At 36.3% G+C, this 22,775-nt stretch overlaps 2 protein-coding genes and 1 long non-coding RNA gene across 5 annotated transcripts; 2 read left to right on the top strand and 1 right to left on the bottom strand.

Annotated features, from left to right (window-relative positions):
* Positions 1-3,198: 3,198 nt before the first annotated feature.
* LOC106411172 (auxin response factor 5) lies at positions 3,199-7,513 on the top strand. 3 transcript variants are annotated; one of them, XM_048762471.1, is made up of 13 exons: positions 3,199-3,526; positions 3,637-3,897; positions 4,149-4,264; positions 4,346-4,444; positions 4,533-4,589; positions 4,658-4,813; positions 4,874-4,958; positions 5,052-5,307; positions 5,393-5,515; positions 5,611-5,822; positions 5,889-6,922; positions 6,995-7,185; positions 7,268-7,513. In XM_048762471.1, exons 2-13 carry the CDS (start codon positions 3,771-3,773, stop codon positions 7,392-7,394), a joined length of 2,583 nt encoding a protein of 860 aa, XP_048618428.1. In that variant the 5' UTR covers positions 3,199-3,526; positions 3,637-3,770; the 3' UTR covers positions 7,395-7,513. The 3 variants fall into 3 exon arrangements, with proteins under 3 accessions (XP_048618428.1, XP_048618427.1, XP_048618426.1); XM_048762470.1 differs by having other exon boundaries at positions 3,200-3,476; XM_048762469.1 differs by having other exon boundaries at positions 3,200-3,480.
* Positions 7,514-8,330: 817 nt separating this feature from the next.
* Positions 8,331-9,799, top strand: LOC125589864. Its single transcript, XR_007326059.1, has 2 exons — positions 8,331-9,142; positions 9,348-9,799. It is a non-coding gene; the product is annotated as an uncharacterized LOC125589864 (long non-coding RNA).
* Positions 9,800-18,971: 9,172 nt separating this feature from the next.
* Positions 18,972-22,498, bottom strand: LOC106411128 (protein RCC2). Its single transcript, XM_013851821.3, has 16 exons — positions 22,096-22,498; positions 21,932-21,993; positions 21,784-21,851; positions 21,567-21,688; positions 21,354-21,477; positions 21,202-21,253; positions 20,770-20,887; positions 20,657-20,687; positions 20,550-20,573; positions 20,353-20,477; positions 20,190-20,271; positions 19,983-20,105; positions 19,845-19,898; positions 19,693-19,765; positions 19,582-19,615; positions 18,972-19,503 (listed from the first exon to the last, which is right to left on the bottom strand). The coding sequence occupies exons 1-16, from the start codon at positions 22,286-22,288 to the stop codon at positions 19,175-19,177; spliced, it is 1,614 nt and encodes a 537-aa protein (XP_013707275.2). The 5' UTR covers positions 22,289-22,498; the 3' UTR covers positions 18,972-19,174.
* Between the last annotated feature and the right edge of the window lie 277 nt (positions 22,499-22,775).

Below are 22,775 nucleotides of genomic sequence, written 5' to 3'. Positions count from 1 at the left end.
GAATTAACGAAAATTCAAGTGTCTTTTACAAATTTGATTTAAACAAAAATTTCTAAATCAACACACTGCACCACTAGCTTCGTTCACTCAACCAACACATTCCGCTATAACCCTCCAAAATCCTTAGAATATCAATTAACCGTTCTCCGCCGTCGTTGATAACTATTCAAGTGATGGAGTTTACTTTATTTCCTCGGATGCTGGTTTTTCTCGTGTCATCATCGGAGTGGCCGGCCAATGATGATTTCTTCAAGCTTGCTTGCTTGTTAAAAAAAAAAATGTTTTAGCAAAAAAAAAAAGGAATCGTCTTGCCTTTTTTACTATGGAAAGACGAGAGGAAGAGCGCCGAGGTAAAGATGTGAACTGTGAAAGTGTGAAGCGTAGAATCGGTGACGTGTCGGCGTGTCCGTCCAAAATGTATATATCTTTTAAACTATATCTCTCTTACTCGACCATTGATTTTCCGTCCACTTCACGCGTGCCGAGCGGTCAAGATTTTCAGACGCAAAAGCATCATATAATGTTTTCACTTTCCATCTCACTTCTTGTTGTTGTTGTTGTTGTTTTCTTATTTCTAATACCTGTTTTTTAGAATAAAAAGGTTTAAGGTTGTGAGTTTGCATAATAAGACTAGTTTGGGTAAAAAAAATACTTGTCCGTTTCAAATTAAGTATCGTTGTAGTATAATTTTATTTTCAAAATAATTATCGTTTAATAATTTCATTTCAATTTTTTATTAATTTATCTTTTGTGTCTCAAACTAAACTAAGCTTGAATATAAATATTATGCAATTCTAGTGGTCAAACAAGGAAAAATTTGAACATTTAACTAGTTTCGTAATTTGTATGCAAAACACTAGAACGACAACTAAACGGAGGGAGTGTTATTTATCAATGGTGTTGTATTTTTGAATATTTAGTAGCTACAAACTGCTGCAAATATAAAGAGAATATTGTATCTTGGATGATGATGGTTCGATAAATAGAGTTAAATATAACTGTATATGTTTCATATTAGATATTGTTTTACATCAAAGAAAATCTATCTCTTTTTTCAAATAATATTCAAAAATTTAATTGTTAATTCTAATGAACTTAGTGAAAATGTTTTTTTTTTTGAACTTTTGATGACTTAGTGAAAATGTTGGTTACACAGATTTTGATAACGGGCTTGATTAGTAAGAGCTATGATTTCTTTTTTTAGCTGTAAAAATATTGCTGTGATTTTTTTTGATTTGGCTCTAGATTCTTAATTTTTAAAAGTTTTTTAAATTTGACTGTAGGTATTTGTCTATGTAGAATAATTATAAAAACATGAGTTTAAAGAAGTGACGTGGATTTTTAAAAAAAGTTGTGAGTTTAAAAAAAATACAAATCAAGATTGGTGGTGATTTAGGGTTGTAGGTATAATTGTGGCCGTAGAGAGCATTTATAACGATAGCCAATCACATCCAATGATTATCTAGATATCTGAAAATATGATCTATTATAAAACAACAAAAATGACATAAAATATCTTTGTATATTACATGATCCTGAGATGAGTATATTACAACGAAAGGAGTATATTTTATGGGATTTGCTAGTTGTTACATGATCCTGAGATGGTCCAAATTGTATGCGAAAGACCAACATCCACATAACTTGTTGTTACATGGTCCTGATATTCTCTGAAGTCGACAGAACGTATTAATAGGAAATGGACATGGGTTTATGGAGATTTAAGTCAAGCTCTGTATCACTATCACCGTAGGATAAGCATCATTCATTTTGAGTATGTTTATAGCGAAAGAGTATTATGATCAGCACATTTGTTACTATCTTATATAGTGATATGATGTCTATATTTTTTTATGTTAGTTCCAGTCCTGAAGAGATACGACTTATAGTGTGTAAAATACGTTTTATTGTTTTCTCTAATCTTTGATAATCTGTATTAAAAATCAGAAGATAATGCGTGCTCAATTTTAATATATATGAAAACGTAAATTTAATGATATGAAAAAGCGATATCATTTCGTATCATCCTTTAACGAAAAAGAAGATATCGTTTCATAACAAATCACACAATCTAATACAATCACTACATGTCAATTATTTCGTCGCATAAAAACCAAAAGAAAAGTCAAAACAAAGATGTATAAAAAGTGACCAAAAAAGTCTAAAGGTGTATTAAGCTAAGCACACACTGACGCACTATGTACACCTTGCACACTCACACACAATTACACACATGTTTGAGGAATTGTATGTGTCAATGGGACAAAGTATGTTGATACATGTTCACAACCAAGATATTCACCTGTCTTGTATGTAGACGTTCAAAAAATAATTCGTAAAGGCCATTTCAGTGCTAATACAAGCATTCAATTTTATTTGGAGATGGTGTTAGACTCTTTAGCACATAAAAACTATGCAATTCTAGTAATAGATAATTATCAAATACTCTAGTAATCGTATAACTTTTCTAACAAAAGGAAGACATCTTTGAGTCATAACTCGGAAAGAAAAAAGAGCACCAGCTCAAAAGGTTGCAAGATACACTTCCTCTCTTCAACCTCTTAGACATCATGCTAATATACGCTTTTCTACCATACGCGCCACCTTCTCTAAAATCTTCCAAAGCCTGACCACCCATGCACGTCCCCTTTTCCAAACATCAGCATGAAAAATAAACTTTTTGAAAAATTATATTTTAGCTGTCATAAAGCTAAGCAAGTTTTCATTTTTGGCTTAATTTTTTTCTGTATAATCACACATATAAATTCAGGTTACAAAAATCAACAAAAGCTGTTGAAAAAGCAAAACACTTTTGGAAGAAAATACTATTAAATTTCGAATATCTATGCAAATTACATTACAGTAATATATTGTCACAATGTCACTCATGGTACTTATTTTAAGCTTTGCTATCTGTCTTATTACATAAGCATTTAAAGTACTTGTACAAACAACTACGTTTCTGTGCGTATCAGAGATTACGTGTGCTCACTACTCTACTTTATTAATTTTTGAGTAAACTGTTGAAACATAAATTAATGTATATATATATACATATATAAACTTCAATACAAAGATATCTTAATTAATGTGAAAACAAATAAAAATATTATTCGTTTGGAGAGTCTAAAAGCTGCAACGGCATCGCCATATACAGAAAGTTTAAGCGCAGGATAAGAGCATGCACACTCTTTCCCATTTCCAAGCAAAAAAACAACTATACATACACACCTATACTTTATATACATATAGAGAGAGAGAAGAAAAATGTGGGATTTTTCAGAGAAATAAAAGAAAAGAAAGTTTTTTTTGTCTCTCTCTCAAGACCTTCTTGTTTGCATCTGGAAACAAAAGAAAGAAACTGTTGTTTCATGATGGCAGCTTTGGTTTCTCTTCTTCATTGAAGGGTCGAATTTGGTCTGAGAAAGGAAGAGAGAGAGAGAGAGAGGCAAGAGGCCCACAAGAGAGACATGCTTGTCTGTGTGTAGTCCCTTTAATCTCTCTTCTGTTCTGTTTTTTGTCATGTGTAAGGATTTTGTCCTTCGAATTTGGAGTTTGTCTTTAAACCAATATAAATCCAGATTTCATGAAATGGGTTTGTCTTTAATTCTTCTTGTTTCTTGATTTATCTTGTAGGGCTCTTTGTCTCTTCTTGGGTCAAAAAAAATATATAATGACAGAGTTTGTAAAGAAAAATAATCTGAGTCTCACTTAAAGCCTACTGTTTGAGTGTGGGAGAGACAAAACAGAACATAAAAAAAAATCCCTACATGATGGCTTCATTGGCTTGTGTTGAGGACAAGATGAAAACAAATGGTTTGGTTAATGGAGGAACAACACCAACAACTTCTCAATCTACTCTGCTTGAAGAGATGAAGCTGTTGAAGGATCAGTCAGGTTTTTCATCTTCTTTCTTCCTAAAATATTTTGAATGAATATTCCCTTTTTGAGAAATTCCATTTGCAACACTTCCCTTTGTGGGTTTACTTTTTTTTGCTATGACAATAAACATACAAAAGTTCAAACTAACTTTTTTTCTTGTCAATCAAAATCTAAATCAACTTGTAAAAAAAGTTAGGCTAAATGACATAATGAAATCTTGTTTACTTTTTTTCCCTGAAAGTTTTGGTTTCTTACAACATGTCCAGGAACGAGAAAGCCGGTAATAAACTCGGAGCTATGGCACGCTTGTGCAGGCCCTCTGGTTTCTCTCCCTCAAGTTGGGAGCTTAGTGTATTACTTCCCACAAGGTCACAGCGAGCAGGTAACTTTTTGTGTGTCATTTAGACACATTTATAGCTCTCTTGATCTTCTAAGGTTTGATTCTTATTCTGTTGTTGTTTAGGTTGCTGTATCAACCAGAAGATCAGCAACAAGCCAAGTTCCTAATTACCCAAATCTCCCTTCTCAGTTGATGTGCCAAGTCCATAATGTTACCCTTCATGTATGCGTGCCATTTCATAATCATTTTCATTTGCTTTTGTTTGTAATCTTATATATTGATTTCTCTTGACCACGGTTTATTCTAATAGGCAGACAAAGACAGTGACGAAATCTATGCGCAGATGAGTCTACAACCGGTTCACTCTGTAAGTTTCACAGTTCTTGCAACTTCCATATTTTAAATTGAGTCTTGAACGGTTTTTGTGTGTATCAGGAGAGAGATGTTTTCCCTGTACCAGAGTTTGGACTACTAAGAGGAAGCAAGCACCCATCTGAGTTTTTCTGCAAAACGCTTACTGCTAGTGATACAAGTACACATGGAGGCTTCTCCGTCCCACGTAGGGCTGCAGAGAAGCTATTCCCACCCTTGGTGAGTATAGCAGCCTTTGTTCCTCTCACTTCTATTTGCTGCTAATGTTATACATTACAGGACTACACAGCACAGCCTCCTACTCAGGAGCTTGTAGTTCGAGATCTGCATGAGAATACTTGGACATTTCGCCATATATACCGCGGTAAAGACTAGTAGATTTCCCTCTCTACCTCTCTCTCTCTATATAGATTTTCAGTTGATATTTAAGCTCAGATTCTTTGGTTTGCATTCTCAGGACAACCGAAGAGACATCTTCTTACAACGGGATGGAGTTTGTTTGTTGGCTCAAAGAGACTGAGAGCTGGAGATTCTGTTTTGTTCATCCGGGATGAGAAGTCTCAGCTGATGGTTGGTGTGAGACGAGCTAACCGCCAACAGACAGCTCTACCGTCCTCGGTTCTCTCAGCTGACAGTATGCACATCGGTGTTCTTGCTGCCGCGGCTCACGCAACTGCAAACCGCACTCCTTTCTTGATTTTCTATAATCCAAGGTTATCTCCAATGCCCTCTACACTTCTCAAAGACACATCTTCTCACATGACTAAACAAGAGGTTATGGTGTTTTGTTTTTATCAGAGCGTGTCCAGCAGAGTTTGTGATCCCTATAGCGAAGTACCGCAAGGCTATATGCGGGTCTCAGCTCTCAGTTAGTATGAGGTTTGGGATGATGTTTGAAACTGAGGATTCAGGGAAACGTAGGTAATAAGTGATTTCACTAACCAACAACCTAATCTGTTTCTTACATAAACAAATTTTGTTGTTCACTTTTTAACTTCTTGGATGTGTATATGTAGATACATGGGAACCATTGTTGGAATAAGTGATTTGGATCCATTAAGATGGCCTGGTTCTAAGTGGCGTAACCTACAAGTCGAATGGGATGAGCCTGGATGTAACGATAAACCTACTAGGGTCAGTCCATGGGATATTGAAACACCTGAGAGTCTCTTCATTTTCCCTTCTCTCACTTCAGGACTCAAACGCCAGCTCCATCCATCTTACTTTGGTAAGTTACAAAAACATGTTTCATCTGATTTGCAAGCATTAAGTAACTTTGTTTTGAAATGTGCAGCTGGTGAAACTGAATGGGGCAGCTTGATCAAACGGCCTTTTGTCCGTGTTTCTGACTCCACAAACGGGATCCTGCCTTACGCATCATTCCCAAACATGGCTTCAGAGCAGCTTATGAGAATGATGATGAGACCTCACAACAACAACAACCAGAATGCAACAACATCTTTCATGTCTGAGATGCAACAGAATGTTTTAATGGGGCAGGGAGGTTTACTAGGAGATATGAAGATGCAGCAACAACCAATGGTGATGAACCCTGAAAACAAGCTAACTGTGAACCCATCTGCTTCCAATACAAGTGGCCAAGAACAGAATCTGCCAACACAAAGTATGCATGCTCATTCAATATCCGAAAAACCGACACTTTCTGGTTGCAGCTCTGGGAGACTCAGTCATGGTAATGAGCAGCAGTCAATGGAACAGGCTAACCAAGGGTGTAATGAGGAGAAGGTTAACGAGCTGATGCAGAAACCAGTGGCTTTGTCTCCATGTCCAGACATAAGCCAACAGATATACCCACCAACAAATGGATTCTCTTTCCTGGAGACAGAAGAGCTGACATCACAAGTCTCTTCCTTCCAGTCTCTTGCCGGATCATACAAGCAGCCATTGATGGATTCCTCAGATGTCGCGTTACCGGACACAACAAACTCATCTCTCTTTCACGATGTGTGGGACAATCAGCTCAACGGTTTGAAGTTTGACCAGTTCAGTCCCTTGATGCAGCAGGACCTTTATGGTAATAATAGCACAAACAGCAACATTCTAGATCCTCCTCCACCACTTTCAAACACAGTTCTTGATGACTTCTGTGCCATCAAAGAAACTGACTTCCAGATGATCGGGAACAACAACACTAGCTTCACCCAAGATGTCCAGTCGCAGATCACATCCGCTAGCTTTGCAGACAACTCTGGAGGAACCGGTACATCTTCAAGCAATGTTGACTTTGATGATAGTAGTCTGCTGCAGAACAGCAAAGGCTCATGGCAGCAGAAGCTTGCAACGCCACGCGTTAGAACCTACACTAAGGTAACAAAAGACAAATATCTAGTTTTACTTTCCACTAAGCATACGTCTGACGCGGAACTTTGGTTCTGTAAGGTTCAAAAAACCGGGTCAGTTGGGAGGTCAATTGATGTGACAAGCTTCAGAGACTACCAAGAGCTGAAATCTGCAATAGAGTGCATGTTTGGACTTGAAGGATTGCTCACTCGCCCACAAAGCTCAGGGTGGAAGCTTGTGTATGTTGATTACGAGAGTGATGTTCTGCTTGTAGGAGATGATCCATGGGAGTAAGTCTTGATACTAATCAAATTAAGCTCTGTGTTATTATAGTTTTTCTAACTCAAGTACATACATAAAACTGGTGCGCAGAGAGTTTGTGGGATGTGTGAAGTGCATAAGGATACTGTCGCCAACAGAGGTTCAGCAGATGAGTGAAGAAGGCATGAAGCTTTTGAGCAGCGCTTGCATTAACGATCTCAAGACTTCTGTTCCATAGACTCTTGTTGTAAGCATTTGAAACCTGCAACTATCTTAATGTTATTATGCAGTAGAGTGATGAATGATAATGAATCAATAGTTTAAGACAGTCTGAGACTAGAATATTTGTTGTCTTAAGATCAAAACTGGACAAAGAAATCATGTCCGAAAAAAAAAACAAAACAACACCAAACCAAATAAAATATTTGCCTTTTTCCGATTTGACTCCTCCATCTCTGCCATTTTCTATCTGTTGAAAACAAAAGGCAACAGCAAACACTTTCTCAGTAATTGATCATCAAAACATCAAAATACAAAGGAGTGAATTGCAAATAAACGATAGGAGGAGAGGAGATCTGCTACCCTTTGTTCCCGGTTGTGCTTGAAGATTCTAGGAGAAAGAATCTTGTTTCCCACTGGAACCAACAGGCAATGAATGTCTCTTATTGATGGAAACTTCTCTTTCCTGAAGATAAGGGATTGATCTTGGTGAGTTATGTTCTTGAATCTTAGCTTTCGCCGACTGTGTTGGCTTCATGAACCGGGGAAGAGAGTTCTTGCCTCCTCTGCTTTCTCTTGCTTCTTGGTCATAATCCAAAGAATTTATTCTCCTGCTTTTCTGTTCTTTCCCTTCTTGTTCTGTAGTAATTAGACCACGAGCAATGGGCTAGTTGAATTAGAAGTTCAACCGTTGAACCCATACAATGGAGTTGTTAAATTGCAAAAAAATGTACATGTGGATTAAACAGGGTAGAAACTTTTCAACCCGTTGAATACAATTGAAGTGGGGTCATTTTTACCACATGGCAAAATATGAATGGGGGAAGTGCCGAGAAAGGTGAGCACATCCCTTCAAACTATTAGACCATGTTTATCCCGGTTTGTTAGCATGATTTTTAAGGAAAATAACTGTTTTAATTAAAAATCAGATTACCGATCCTTAAGTTAGGATTTTTGTAACCGATTTTAAAGTGGGTTTTGGAAACACGTGTCAGCAAAGCATCGATTGTATTTTTTTTTCTCTTTTCTCTCTTTTTTTCTTTTCTCTCGTCTCGGTCTCGTCTTCTCGTTTAGTCTCGTCTTCTCCGTCTTCTTGTCGATGAAGCAATCAACTATGACAACTCCATCGTTTCTCTCTACCCTACCACCATGGAGAAGCTCCAGCTCTAGCTCGATTTTTTCAAAAGAACTCAAGAGACGAAGAAACAAACGAAGACGATGAGCTCCTTCAAGCTTGAATCAGCCTAATCTCCATCACACTCCTCTCTATAATGGAGCAATCCGATCAAGATTCGGGTTCTAACTGTAACAATTCGGCGCGCCAATCAGATTTCTCCGTCCCGGCGGTGGTTGTGGAGGCGAAGATGGAATCTTCTAGTGGAAGGGAGATGAAACAGTCGCATTACGTTCTCGGTTCGCAAGATCGGAGGGAAGAAGACTTGCCTTCTCAGCCTCAGACGCCGCCGTCAGGTTCCGAGAAGCAGCCATCAACGACGCAAGACGCCGCGCCGCCACAAACACTTCCGGTTCATCGGTTTGTCAAGAATCTTTGATTAGTTTCATCGGTTTAAGGGATGTCAATTCTTAGTGGTCAATGTGGTGTGGTGATGAGATGTCAATGCCTAGTGACTTTGGTTGATGTAATCTTGTATAGTTATTGTGAATGTTTTGCGTCGGGATCGTATTGCAATGGCGAGCTTGGAGCGTAATCCGGATGCTTTCAAGCCCAAAATTGCTGGTAGTCCTCGTGGATTGAATCCTTTGCAGGTCTCATCTTGTTACTTTAACTTTAAAAGACTTAGTTTTTGTCCCCAAAATGAACTTGGGTACAACTAGTTAGGAGATGGACACCAAAACATGAATCTATGGTTAACTATGCGTTTGAAAGGAATCTATAACATGTTTTGTTTTACACACTAAACAGCTGTTGCTTGATTTCATAATGTGATGATGAAATATTTTGTTGGTGCAGATCAGGATGAATCTGCAGACGAGATCAAGGAAGCAGCAACAGGTCCGAAGAGCAGAAATGAAGAATCTTGGTGTGAAATGGTTCTGCTAGTGTTAGGGATTGAAACCATTTTCTTCGTCAATAATCATATTGTCTCTAATCAAAGAGATACAGTCTCTCTCTCTTTCTTCCATGTTGAAGTACATTATTACTCTTATATCTCCTTTTGTGTTACCCTTTCGAAGCGATGTGTGTCTTCCCATAGTGTCTCTAACTCAGCAAGTGCCATCCTTGTATGACTCTTCCCCTACCTACAAGATGTACAAGTCACAAGATGTTTCACAAGCGAAGTTGTTATGTTTGTTACTTTGTATGTGCTGTCCTTATGTGTGCAAGTCAAGAGAAGTCACGAGTTGTTATGTATGTTTGTATGTGCTGTCCGTATGTGTGCAAGTCACAAGATTTTTATTCAAGTCGCAAGCATATGGTTCTTCTCTCTTGCTTTATATATGAAAATTTTATTCAGAAAGCATTTTATTCACAAACTCTTCTTCTCTCCTTCTCACCAAACAAATTCATTCTCTCATTTCATTCTTCTCATCGAAAAAAATCTTTCTACAAAGTAATCGACAAACAGTGTCTTTCATCACAAATATTATTCACAAAATAATCAAAAACACTTTCTACATTTTGATCACATATATAGCATCTTTCTTTCAAATTATTCTCGTTTATTTTTAGTAATCTTTGTTTTTATGTTTTTATTTTAAAATCTATATTTAAAATGTTATCTTTTAATATGTTTTATTTAATAAATAAATTTTATCTTAAATTTTTTTTTTTTTTAAGAATCTTTAATTAAGAAACTCCCATTGGAGCACAAAATCTAATAGTTTCTTAACTAGAGTTTTTAAGTACAATTAATTATTTAAATAATCACTAAGAAACCCAAATGGGGTTATAGGGTTAATCATGCTTTTAGAATTCATTTTTTATAGTACATATTTTTTTAAAGTAAAAATTTATATCAAAATTCGTGATTTTAATTATCTATAGATAGATGCTAGTCTCATTTTATTTGGATATAGAAAAAATCAATTTTTTACTCTAATTTTTATTAATTTCCAATATGTTTTTCTGTGTTGAAACTTTTATTTTTAGTTAAATAGATCATAACTATAAAAACATTTAACAACTAAACTTTTACTAGTTTTTATTTTAACTATTTAAATCTCAACAATTATTAGTTTCAAATTCTGTTTTTAAACACACACAAATATATACAAAACTATTATTAAAAAATAAATACAAAAATAAAATAAATATTGTTATTTTAGTTACAATCGAAATTATTATTGATATGTAGTTAGTGAACTATAAAAGATAAAATATGAATTAGAAATGGGGAAGTAGAGTGTTGAATTTTATTAAATATAACTATTGTAGATGTTAAAAATTAAGTGTGTGTTGAATAATTAGGTGGAAGAAAAATAAGATGACGTGAAGTGTTAAAAAAAGAAAAGTAGGGTGTGAAGTTACAAATAATTGTATATAGTCTTATTAGTCTCAGTGGTTCGGGCTTGATATTACGCACAATGATATAATTACAAACATACCAATTTTCTATGCAATAGTATAATATTTTCCACATCAGTTTAAGATATACAATATTAGCAAAATTTTGTATAAGTTTGTATTTTGTCAAAATTAAATGTAAAAGTATCTTAATAAATAAGAAAAAAAAACTAAGATAACATTAGTAAAGTCAAAATGTAGTGGATACATAAATGTTTGAAATTATAAGTAAATCTGTTAATCAGTGAAAATGATTAAGTTTCTCTTATAAAAAGAACTGAAATTTTATTGTATCGCTGGAATTTAAACAAAGCAAAATTTTATACCCGTACGAAGAAGATAACACTGGAATAGAGAGAGATTTTATTATAAGGGAGAAGAGATTGTGTTTTGAGATGGTGTGTTATAAACGATCGAAACGATCGTTTATATAGAAATTAAAAAGTGGAAGTTACTGTGTAAATAATGACAGTGGGCTCCATATTTGTTCACAAACTCAACAATTGAGGCGCTGCCATATTTGACGTTTGTAACACTCGCCCTTGGGGACCGGTGTCACTATTGTCTTTTGCTTAACGTCTATGTTGCCTCGTTAAAAACCTTTCTAGGAAAACCCAATGGGAAAAACCATAGTAAGGTAAAAAGAGTACAACTACGTAATCTCCCCCTCGAATGAGCAGTCATAAATCCTTCTGATGGCGCATTCCAATGTTATGGACATGTTTTCTGAATGCTGAAGTCGGAAGTGATTTTGTGAAGAGGTCAGCTGCATTGTCGCATTATTGGACATATCTTACTTCAATCTCTTTCTTCTTCACGAGCTCTTGAGTGTATGAGAAGAACTTCAGATGAATATGTTTCGTTCTATCGCTTTTAATATATCCGTCCTTTGTTTGAGCAACACATGCTGCATTATCTTCATATAGAATAGTTGGCTCCGTATTTTTGCCAATCCCACTGCTTGAACAGATGTGTCGGCTTATTGATCTTAGCCATACACATTCTCTACTTGCTTCATGGAGTGCAATGATCTCAGCATGATTTGAAGAAGTAGCCACGAGCGTTTGTTTCTGGGAACGCCAAGATATAGCAGTGCCTCCGATCGTAAAAACGTATTCTGTTTGCGATCGGGCTTTGTGTGGATCTGAAAGATATCCTGCATCTGCAAAACCAACCATTAGACCTTTTGAACTTTTAGGATAAAACAAGCCTAAATCAATGGTCCCTTGGAGGTAACGAAAAACATGTTTAATCCCATTCCAATGTCTTCGAGTTGGAGATGAGCTGAATCTTGCCAAAAGATTCACAGCAAATGATATATCAGGCCGTGTACAATTTGCAAGGTACATCAGCACTCCAATTGTACTTAGATATGGTACTTCCGGACCAAGTATCTCTTCTTTCTCCTCAGGTGGTCGAAATGGATCACTTTCAATATTAAGTGACCTAACGACCATCGGGGTGCTAAGAGGAGTTGATTTATCCATGTTAAATCGTTTCAACACTCTTTTAGTGTATGTGGATTGATGCACAAATATACCATTTTGTGAATGTTCTATTTGTAGGCCAAGACAATACTGTGTCTGTCCTAGATCTTTCATCTCAAATTCTCTTTTGAGATAGTCTGATGCCTTTTGTATTTCCTTTTGAGTTCCGATAATGTTAATATCATCAACATATACCGCGATTATTACAAATCCGGATATTGTTTTCTTGATGAAAACACATGGGCATATAGGATCATTCACATATTCTTCTTTTATTAAATGATCACTGAGACGATTATACCACATACGTCCAGATTGCTTTAGCCCATATAGTGATCTTTGCAATTTTATTGCACATAACTCTTTAGGTTTGGAACTTAATGCTTCTGGCATTTTAAATCCATCAGGGATTTTCATGTAGATATCAGTATCTAATGATCCGTATAGATAAGCTGTAACAATATCCATGAGACGCATCTCAAGATTTTTATCAGCGGCTAGACTCATCAGGAATCTAAATGTGATCGCATCCATTACAGGAGAATATGTTTCCTCATAATCAATACCAGGTCTTTGAGAAAATCCTTGGGCTACAAAGCGAGCTTTATACCTTGTAATCTCATTTTTCTCATTTCGTTTTCGAACGAAAATCCATCTGTACCCAACTGGTCTCACATCTTCAGGTGTGAGTACAATAGATCCAAACACTTTTCGTTTGTTAAGCGAATCAAGTTCGATTTGTATTGCTTCTTTCCATTTATTCCAATCATGTCTCTTTTGACATTCATATATGGATTTCGGTTCTGGATCATCGGTATCTTCATTTACCTCATTTGACATAAGATATGAGAAAACATCACCAATGTCATCATTTTCATTCCTTTTCCATATCTTTTTGTTATGGATGTAATTAATAGAAATCTCATGATTATCTTTCGATTCATGGTGCTCTGATTCATCAGAGTCCTTATCATTTATTTCTTCCAAAATATTTTCTGCTATTTTGGGTGCATCACATATTTCAGCTTTCTTCTGTTTCCTAGGATTCTTATCCTTGGAACCAACAGGTCTACCACGCTTCAGGCGTGTTTTTGGCTCTCGTGTGTCATCCTCCTTTTCTTGTTCATTTGGCATTTTGATACGAGCAGGAGCATTTGCAGCTGGTATATGAGATTTAATTACCGTCTTGGTATCTGCAAATGCATCAGGTAGCTGGTTAGCTATACTCTGTAAATGCATAATTCGTCGAACTTCTAGTTCTGACTCTTTAGTAGGAGGATCAAGATATAACAATGATGGTACACTCCATTTTACATCACTTCCAACATTTTTGTTTACTCCCCCTAGAACTGGGAATACATTTTCGTCAAAATGACAATCAGCAAAACGTGCTGTAAAGACGTCACCAGTCTGAGGTTCTAGGTATCTTATAATTGATAGAGAGTCACAACAAACATATATTTCCAACCTTCTTTATGGTCCCATCTTTGTTCGTTGTAGTGGTGCTACAGGCACATATACTGCACAACCAAAGATTCTTAAATGGGAAATATTTGGTTCTCGACCAAACGCTAATTGGAGTGGGGAATACTTGTGGTATGCACTCGGTCTGATTCGAATAAGTGTTTCTACGTGCAAAATAGCATGTCCCCATACAGAGGTTGGAAGTTTTGATCTCATGATCAATGGTCTTGCAATCAGTTGCAGACGCTTAATTAAAGATTCAGCCAAACCATTTTGCGTATGAACATGAGCCACAGAATGTTCAACTTCAATTCCCGTTACCATACAATAATCATTGAATGCTTGGGATGTGAATTCACCAGCGTTGTCTAATCTAACTTTTTTAATATTATAATCAGGGAACTGTGTCCGCAGTTTGATTATCTGAGTTAGAAATCTCGCAAATGCCATGTTTCGAGATGATAATAGACAAACGTGTGACCATCCACTGGATGCGTCAATTAATACCATAAAATAGTGGAATGGTCCACATGGTGGATGTATCGGTCCACATATATCACCTTGAATTCTTTCAAGGAACTTTGGTGATTCTTTATCGATTTTGGTTGGCGATGGCCTTACGATCAATTTTCCTAGAGAACATGCAACACATGTCATTTTATTCCCTTGAGAAATCTCCTGGATTTTTAGTGAATGACCATGCGAGCTCTCTATGATTCTACGCATCATTGTGGTGCCCGGGTGACCGAGGCGATCATGCCATAAATTAAAATCTTCTGGATTTTGTTTTACCATAAAATTTGTTTCGATTGCATTGATATAAGTATGGTGTAATCCCGAAGGAAGTTCTGGAAACTTTTCCAATATGTGTCTTTTGCCAAATTTATCAGAAGTTATATATATACACTTCTTTCCATTTTCAGTTACAGACTGAGTATCATATCCTTGACGATATATGTCTTTAAAACTCAACAAATTTCTTCTGGAATTTGGAGCATATAGTGCATTATTTATGGAAATTTTCGTTCCATTTGGCAATGTAAAGTTTGCTTTACCATTTCATTCAATCACGTCTGCAGGACCTGATATCGTATTGACAGTAATTCTTTTTGGTTTTATATCTGAGAAATATATATTGTTTCTTAAGATAGTGTGCGTTGTTCCACTATCTAGTATACATATCTCTTGAATCTCTTTCTTAGAGTTTGTTCCATTTGCGTTTTGATCCATTTCTGAAATTATCATAAACATTAAACAACAGTGAAACGTGAAATTTATTCATTGATTATATAAAGAAAACACACAATAATTATACATATATTGTTGTTAAAACAACATTATTCTTTGAAAAACATAATTATTATACATTACAAATGAGGACTATTCAGTAGTCGTATTAGAAACATTTCCGTACTCTTCAAGAGTATTATAGTCCAGCTCATTTGCGAAATCAGAGGATTCAAGGTATGAGGTCCCTTCAACGTTTTCCGTGAGATTCACCTCTTTAGCCTTTCCTTTTATGAACTCTTGATATAACTTGCACAAATGTGGGGGAGTACGACAGGTACGGGACCAATGTCCTTTACATCCACATTTGTAACATACAGTCTCACTTTTCTTTGTGGTATCCTCTTCGGTTTCTTTGCCTTTAGGAGGTTGTTCTGATCTAACCCATTTGTTAGATCTAATACTTTTAGGATAGTAAGGCTTTCCACGTTTGTTGTTGAAACGCCGACCACGACCTCGGTTGGTCTGGTTTCTCTTTCCCGAATATTCTACCGCCGTAGCATTCACTTCGGGAAATGCCTTGGCTCCCGTAGGTCGGGAATTATGGTTTTTGATTAGTAACTCATCGTTCTTTTCAGCCAACATGAGTGTTACCATCAATTCAGAAAATTTGGTGTACCCACATTTTCTGTAAATTCGGGATAAGACGTTGTGTTCTTTGTGGAAAGTATTGTATGTCTTGTCAAGCATTTCTGCTTCGGTGACAGGGTTACCACAATATTTTAATTGTGCAACTATCCTCAAGATAGTGGAATTGTAATCTCTAACCCTTTGGAAATCCTGAAACCTCAGGGTTTTCCACTCTTCAAGAGCGTGAGGGAGATTGATTTCCTTTTGATTATCGAATCTGTCTTTCAAGGTTTGCCATAGTACGGCTGGGTCCTCAACGTCTCCATAGTCGTGAGTTAGATTCTCATCTAAGTGCTTCTTCAGGAAGATTATCGCTTCGGCTATATGCTCGGGTGGCGATTTGTTACCGACTTTTATCGCTTCGGTTATCTTTTTTATTACAAGATAAGGTTTCACATTTGTGACCCATCTGACATAGTTTTCGCCGGTTACTTTCAGAGCCGGGAACTGGAGTTTTTCGATGTTTGCCATTTGTATTTCTAAAACACAAAATAATTATTTTATTAGAACTTCATAATTTAAAAACCGTTTACATTAATCATACAAGCAATTACAAGGAGAAGCGATGTAAAGAAAATTAAACCGATATTCATCTTAAATTCACTCGGAGTAAATTCTCCAACGAATAAACCATAAACAGAAACACAAATAAAAATTGCACATAAAATCAAAAATGCGCGAATCATCTTTCTTGAAATGAAAAATCGGAGGAGAGCCATTTGAAATTTTTGAGAGAAGATGAAATGTTTTGGATGATGAAATGAAGTGAAAATGAGTTGTATTTATAGATGAAAATCACTGTTCATGACCGTTTGAGAAAGGGAAAATTTTTGAAAAATTTTCTTTGTGACCGTTGGTGTTAAATCGAGTGCACCAAAAATCAGTCTGAAAATATTGTATTAAACTGTCAATCAAATCTATAAAATTTCATACAAATTAGAAAAAGGTAAAAATTATGGCAACAAATCATGCAACGGCTCAGCCGGTCAATGCAGAGTAATAAATAAATTATACGGCGGCTCGGCCGACCAATTAACAATAAACAGAATATAAGGCGGCTCGGCCGACCAATTAACAATAAACAGAATATAAGGCGGCTCGGCCGACCAATAAATTAATTAAATTATTAATAAATAATATAGGCGGTATTCCGGCCATTATAACATAATATAAATAATAGTACAGGCGGTATACCGACCATTATAGCAGGGTATATATGATACAATAAATTTTACCGAATTGCAGAACGATCGTGCTGATAACGTGTTATAAAAAGAACTGAAATTTTATTGTATCGCGGGAATTTAAACAAAGCAAAATTTTATACCCGTACGAAGAAGATAACACTGGAATAGAGAGAGATTTTATTGTAAGGGAGAAGAGATTGTGTTTTGAGATGATGTGTTATAAACGATCGTTTATATAGAAATTAAAAAGTGGAAGTTACTGTGTAAATAGTGACAGTGGGCCTCATATTTGTTCACAAACTCAACAATTGAGGCGCTGCCATATTTGACGTTTGTAACAGTTTCCAAATTGTTGAGATTATTCATGTTTAATCATGGTAAAATATCATTAGTTGAACAATTGAAAATTGACTCATTAAGTAGGTTAATTAATAAATTAATGTTGATATTTTATGATTATAGTCATTTCTGATTATTCTATCAGATATGAAAACATAGATTATATTGAATGATGAAATAAATTACAATTTTTGCACAATTTTTTTTCACAAACACTAGATCGTCTCGAAGAAAAAAAGATCATCTGTGATACAATAAACAATCTTTTATTCGTGAGGTGTTCGGGATACGACGAGATATACATCAGTTATCTCTTGTATTATTTGGGAAAGTCTGTGGAGGTGGCGAGTATCCTGATGTAATTTGTTTTGATGATACTACTAAGAGTCTCTTACTTTACCAAAGGCGACTCGATATTATTAATGATAAAGATTGTATTGAAGTCATCACAAAACAAAACACCTCAAACTCTCACTAGAATACATTCCTTAAGTTTCTAAACTGTTGAGCTTATTTGTGTTTAATCACAGTAAAATACATTAGTTGAAAGACTAAAGGATGATTGTAAGTTAATTGATAAATTAATGAATGAATCAGAAAATCAAACTTTTAATAATCTTAAAGCTTGATGAATAGTTGATGAAAGTTAAAAAAAAAAAAATTGATGAATATTTATTGTTCGATCATGAAACAAATTAATGTTGATATTTTTATGATTATATTCATTTGGGTTGTTCTATTAAATATGAAAAATATTGATCATTGAATGATAAAATAAAGTACAATTAGCTTTGTATTCAATATGTTGTCTTTTTCTTTTGTCAAACAATTTGTTCTGGCTAGTGTTTTGTTTTGTCTGTGTATTCTGATTTGATTATTTGGTTTTAAGCAAAATTGACCTATTTATCACTGACTCTTTGGTTCTGAACATGGTTAACATTCTCTTTGTCACTGACCTTATGCATCTGGACAAGATTAACATTCCATTTGTCACAACCATGCTTATACAGCCATGTTCATAGACAAAAACATCAATGTACCCATTTATTTTCTTCTTAGTTTTTAATCTTGTTGAAATGGCCTGCAAAGTGTAAAACAACTACTCATTATAATATTGACATGCTTTTTGCAACGTGTCATTTACAAAGTACTGCCACTTAGGCCGCCTTTTTGTTTTGTGCAATTAAGACATGAACACATGAAATTTGATTTAAAAAAAAGAATCACATGAAAATGTGGGACTAAGTGAAAATGAAATCAGAATATAAAATAATCATTTTAACATTGTAATAAAGTCATATACTTTTAGTAACACTGCCTGATCTCTCCTTACTCCTTAGAATTCTTGGTTTTCATTTTTTTTTTTTTTTTGGTATAGGATTGTCTCACGTACGCAGACAAAGTGGACACGCATACAAACGAAGCCGTAGTCGGTAGCAAAAAAGTTGTGTGATAATATAAGCTCAGGGATTGCGTGTGAAGATGAACAAACCATTGGTCACGACTAACCAGAACTTAAAGTATGGATAGTATCCAAATCACTAGTTGCATCTATCTCAAGTCATCTTGCGGACTCATTCACTGTTTTCTCGCACTCGCCGACATTTATATAATCTTACAAGGTCCCCATCTGACCTGTGACTAGTCGATGATCAATTGAGTTCTGAAAACTGTAATAACGGGAATGCTGTCTCTAGAAAAATAAATCATTCGATGTGGTTTACATCAGAATACAAAAGCCGATCAAAGTTCTCAGCCTAAACAAATGTTTGATAAAAATGTTTCTCAGCCTCTCATTGTATTAAAAAGAAACAAAAAAAAAAACTGTTAAAAAGAAATTAAACCACATCGAGAGAAGTCGGAGTCAAAGTAAGTTTTTCTAAGACTTGCGTGGTCTTCCTCTTCCCCGACCGGTCTTCACCGGCGAAGCTTTTCCATTACCAGTGCGGCCGCCGCGACCACGTCCTCCACGGCCACGGCCTCTGCCACGAGTGCTCTGTTTCTTGCCATTGGCTTCTTCTTCTCCATCTTCACTATAGTCACTGTCACTGCCTTTAGCTTCCTTCTCCTTGTCACTGTTTTCTTCATCACTGTCTTGTTCAGAGTCAGACGAAGCCTTTGCTGCTTTCCTCTTTCTACCTCTTTTGGCAGGTACTTGTTGCTTTGTTGTTGTTGTCACAGTTTCTTCTTTGGGTTGTTCAACAGTCTCTGTTCAAAAACAAAAGAAACACATCAGATAATATGATTACTCCCTAGGGGAGAGCAAATTATAATGCGAGTGTATACCTTCTAATGATCCTTTCCCGTCGTAGATCTCGAGCTGCAGGACGTATAAACCACATAAGGAACCAGACGAGGGATCAATCAAATAAGAAATGGTTCAGTTTCTTTTCTTACCTGCTCAAGACGATCAGCGATATCTTCTGTTCTGTCCACTATGACCATAGAATGACAAAACCCGCATGCCACACTGCATAAACCATACACAATGGATTAAAAAAAAGTTCCAACTAATCATCTCTGGGGTAAACTCTTGAGGACACACTCACCCCATAACATGCATTCCCTCGAGTATATCCACCTTCTTAGGCGCTGCAGAGGATCTAAAACGAGGAAGAACAAGCACAGTGAATAGTCACACGTGGAGCTTAAACTATAAGTTAAGTTATATATAGTGAGGCGTTTACTTTTGACCGTGGGGGCCATAACCAAGTTCACCATACTGAGCATGACCCCAGCTTATGCAAGAACTATCCGCACCAACAAAGTGATGCATGCTTCCTGAATCCATCCAACGCAAGTTCCAACCACTTGCATTAAGGAATTAATAATTATGTTAAAAATCAAATCATCAAAAAAAGCAAATATAACAATCTTGACTTAGGAAGACAAACCTTAGATCCATCATAGGTTTAGGGTACATCCAATCATCACCATTGTTCTTGATCTTTCCCCACATATATAACTGTCCTCCCCCTGCAAAAACCAATTCTAACTTTTAGATAATCTGGAACACAAGAGGTAAAAGAGAGATAGTTCAGATTAAGTTCACTTTACCAGCAGTACAAGCAGAGTTTGCAGAGCCAGCAGAGACGATGGCATTAGGAGGCAAAACATTATGTCTCTGAAACACATCAATGCGGCGAGGAGACCACTCATCTTTCTGCTCCCTATGTCCAAGCCTGCATTGCAATTCACAACCAACCAACATCTAATACCAGTCTTCAAAATTCCAATGGACTAAAGGTACCAACCTTCCATATCCACCAAAGCCCCACCTGCAATATGTTTCAAGATTAGACATATATCGAAAGACCATATGTATAAAATGATTGGGATTTTTAACAGAGAAGCAACTTACGTGTAAACAAACCCATTCTTATCGACGGCCACTGAACAAGAAAAATTTGAAAAGTTTAGAATTTGAAGTTAGCTTTCTTGAAAGGCAAAAGATTGATAGAATTAAGGCTGTACCTGTATGATTCGCTCCACATGCAACTTTGACAATCGTTTCCCCTGCAAGAGAGGCTATGGCTTTAGGACGTGGCTGAGCTTCGTAGGCGAGTTTAACTGAGCCATCCTTCATATTGAACTGAAAACACACAGTAACAATGTTTACAGTAAAAGGCAGAGACATATAAACGTAATCTATTCATCTAGGTTTAAATCAGAGAGACATATAAAATTTTAACATGAGAAGAAGATACAAGAGCTCAGACTAATAACAAACAATTTGATCCAATCAGTGTTATAAAAATCGGTCTTCCCGGTGTCTAGGCGGCAAATCGGACTTAAACGAAACGATTTTTCTTGAACGGTTTTTTTTTTAAATGCCCAAACTTTCAAAAAATCGGTCTAGGCGCACGCCAAATCAATAATCTTCTATAAAATACGAAATAAAATTACCTCATTATCAGTTCCATGACCAAGTTGACCATATTGCGGGAGTCCAGCAGTCCTATAAACAAACAAAACACTCTAAAGTTGAGCAAAGCCATTTAAAGGCAAAAAAAAAACAACAACAGAGGAAAAAGAACAAAAGATTAAGAAAACCATACAGTATAGAGGCTCCTTCAGTAGAAGATAACCACACAGTGAAGTCAGCCCCACAAGCAATGCTCGTGACCTCGTCAGAGACAACACATGGAACAGGCGACGATTCAACTTCTACAGACACAAACCCTGCAAAAAAGAAAAACACAGATTTCACCACACCATCATATAACGGTAATTAGACTGCTTTAAAAGACAATCAGATTATTAGCATATACCGTTTTTGGCGGTGCCTAAACCCAACTGCCCATGCTTATTCCAGCCAAAAGCAAAGGCCCTGCCTTCATCGCTAACAACAACCGTATGGTTCCTCCCTGCTCCCGCCTTCACAATCTTGTACCTTCAACAAGAAACACAATCCATTCAACAGAGAGTTAGAATCAATCTCCCTCTCAAAACACTTATTCCACTACTAACAAGGAAACATAAACTCACTTAGAGAGTCCAGACACAACCGTTGGCCTGTCACGTTGGATCATATCACCATGACCTAACTGCCCTTTCTGAAAACACACATCAAAACCAATAATCTCAGAGAAGCCTATTTAAAGAGAGCGCAAACAAACAAACAAAGAAGCATTACCTCATTGCGTCCCCAGGTGTAGCAACGACCTTCAACATCCAAAGCCACACAATGACACGAAGCTATATAAACACACACACATCATAAAGTGTCAATCTTTGTTACAACGCACAGATCTAAAAAAAAAAAAAAACAGAGCCCATTACGAGGAAACGAGAGATTACCGCAGCCAGATGCGACGAATCGAATGTTGACGCCGAGGAGAGGCCTTAACCGAGTGGGAGAGAGCAAGTTGCCTTCAACACCTTTGCGTCTTCCAACGATGTCCCAAGAAGTAGCGCCGCAGAACAAAAGCTCACCGCCCTTCTCCTCCGAGCTCTCATCCTTCTTCCCCGAGGTTGAATTCATCGCTGCCATCGAAAAAGGTTTGAACTTTTTTTTTTGAAATTGGAAACGGATCTGAAGACGGGTACGCGGCGAATGGGGGCTGAGGCTTTTGAAAGTGGCGGGAAAGCAACGGCCCGATCGTAAGGATTGAGAATGTGAAAGAGGGAAAGAATGGGGAGACAGATTCAGAAACCCTAAACAGATTGAACTACCAAAGGAGTAAAAAAGGGTGGGTGAAGATAAAGTAGAGAGGAGAGGAGAAATAAAATAGAAAAGGGATTAAATTGTGAGATTTGCATTTACCAAGAATATATATATATCATTATATTTTTTAATTCGTTATATTTCATTCCTCTTCTTCTTCCGCTTTTGCTTCTTCTTTTCTTTTTTTTTTGTGTCTAACGTTCGTCTTTCTGAGGAAAGATATAAATACAAAGTTTGTTTCCTAAGGAAGGAATAAAAACATATTTGTTCCGTAATTTCTTTTGTTTTGTTTTATCATATGCTGACATCAATA

This window comes from Brassica napus, chromosome C7 (genome assembly GCF_020379485.1).
Source record: "Brassica napus cultivar Da-Ae chromosome C7, Da-Ae, whole genome shotgun sequence".
NCBI classification, from domain to species: Eukaryota; Viridiplantae; Streptophyta; class Magnoliopsida; order Brassicales; family Brassicaceae; genus Brassica; species Brassica napus.
Note: the sequence above shows the minus strand (reverse complement) of the source record. Positions and strands in the feature narration are given on the sequence as shown.

Excerpts from the sequence above, each read along its gene's own strand:
- LOC106411128 (XM_013851821.3), bottom strand. The coding sequence starts at position 22,288 with ATGGCAGCGATGAATTCAACCTCGGGGAAGAAGGATGAGAGCTCGGAG. Across the intron at positions 21,994-22,095 it reads ATTCGTCGCATCTGGCTGCG|CTTCGTGTCATTGTGTGGCT; the intron begins GTAATCTCTCGT and ends GTGTTTATATAG. Across the intron at positions 20,688-20,769 it reads ATGTGGAGCGAATCATACAG|TGGCCGTCGATAAGAATGGG; the intron begins GTACAGCCTTAA and ends TTTCTTGTTCAG.
- LOC106411172 (XM_048762471.1), top strand. The coding sequence starts at position 3,771 with ATGATGGCTTCATTGGCTTGTGTTGAGGACAAGATGAAAACAAATGGT. Across the intron at positions 3,898-4,148 it reads GCTGTTGAAGGATCAGTCAG|GAACGAGAAAGCCGGTAATA; the intron begins GTTTTTCATCTT and ends CAACATGTCCAG. Across the intron at positions 4,814-4,873 it reads AGAAGCTATTCCCACCCTTG|GACTACACAGCACAGCCTCC; the intron begins GTGAGTATAGCA and ends TATACATTACAG.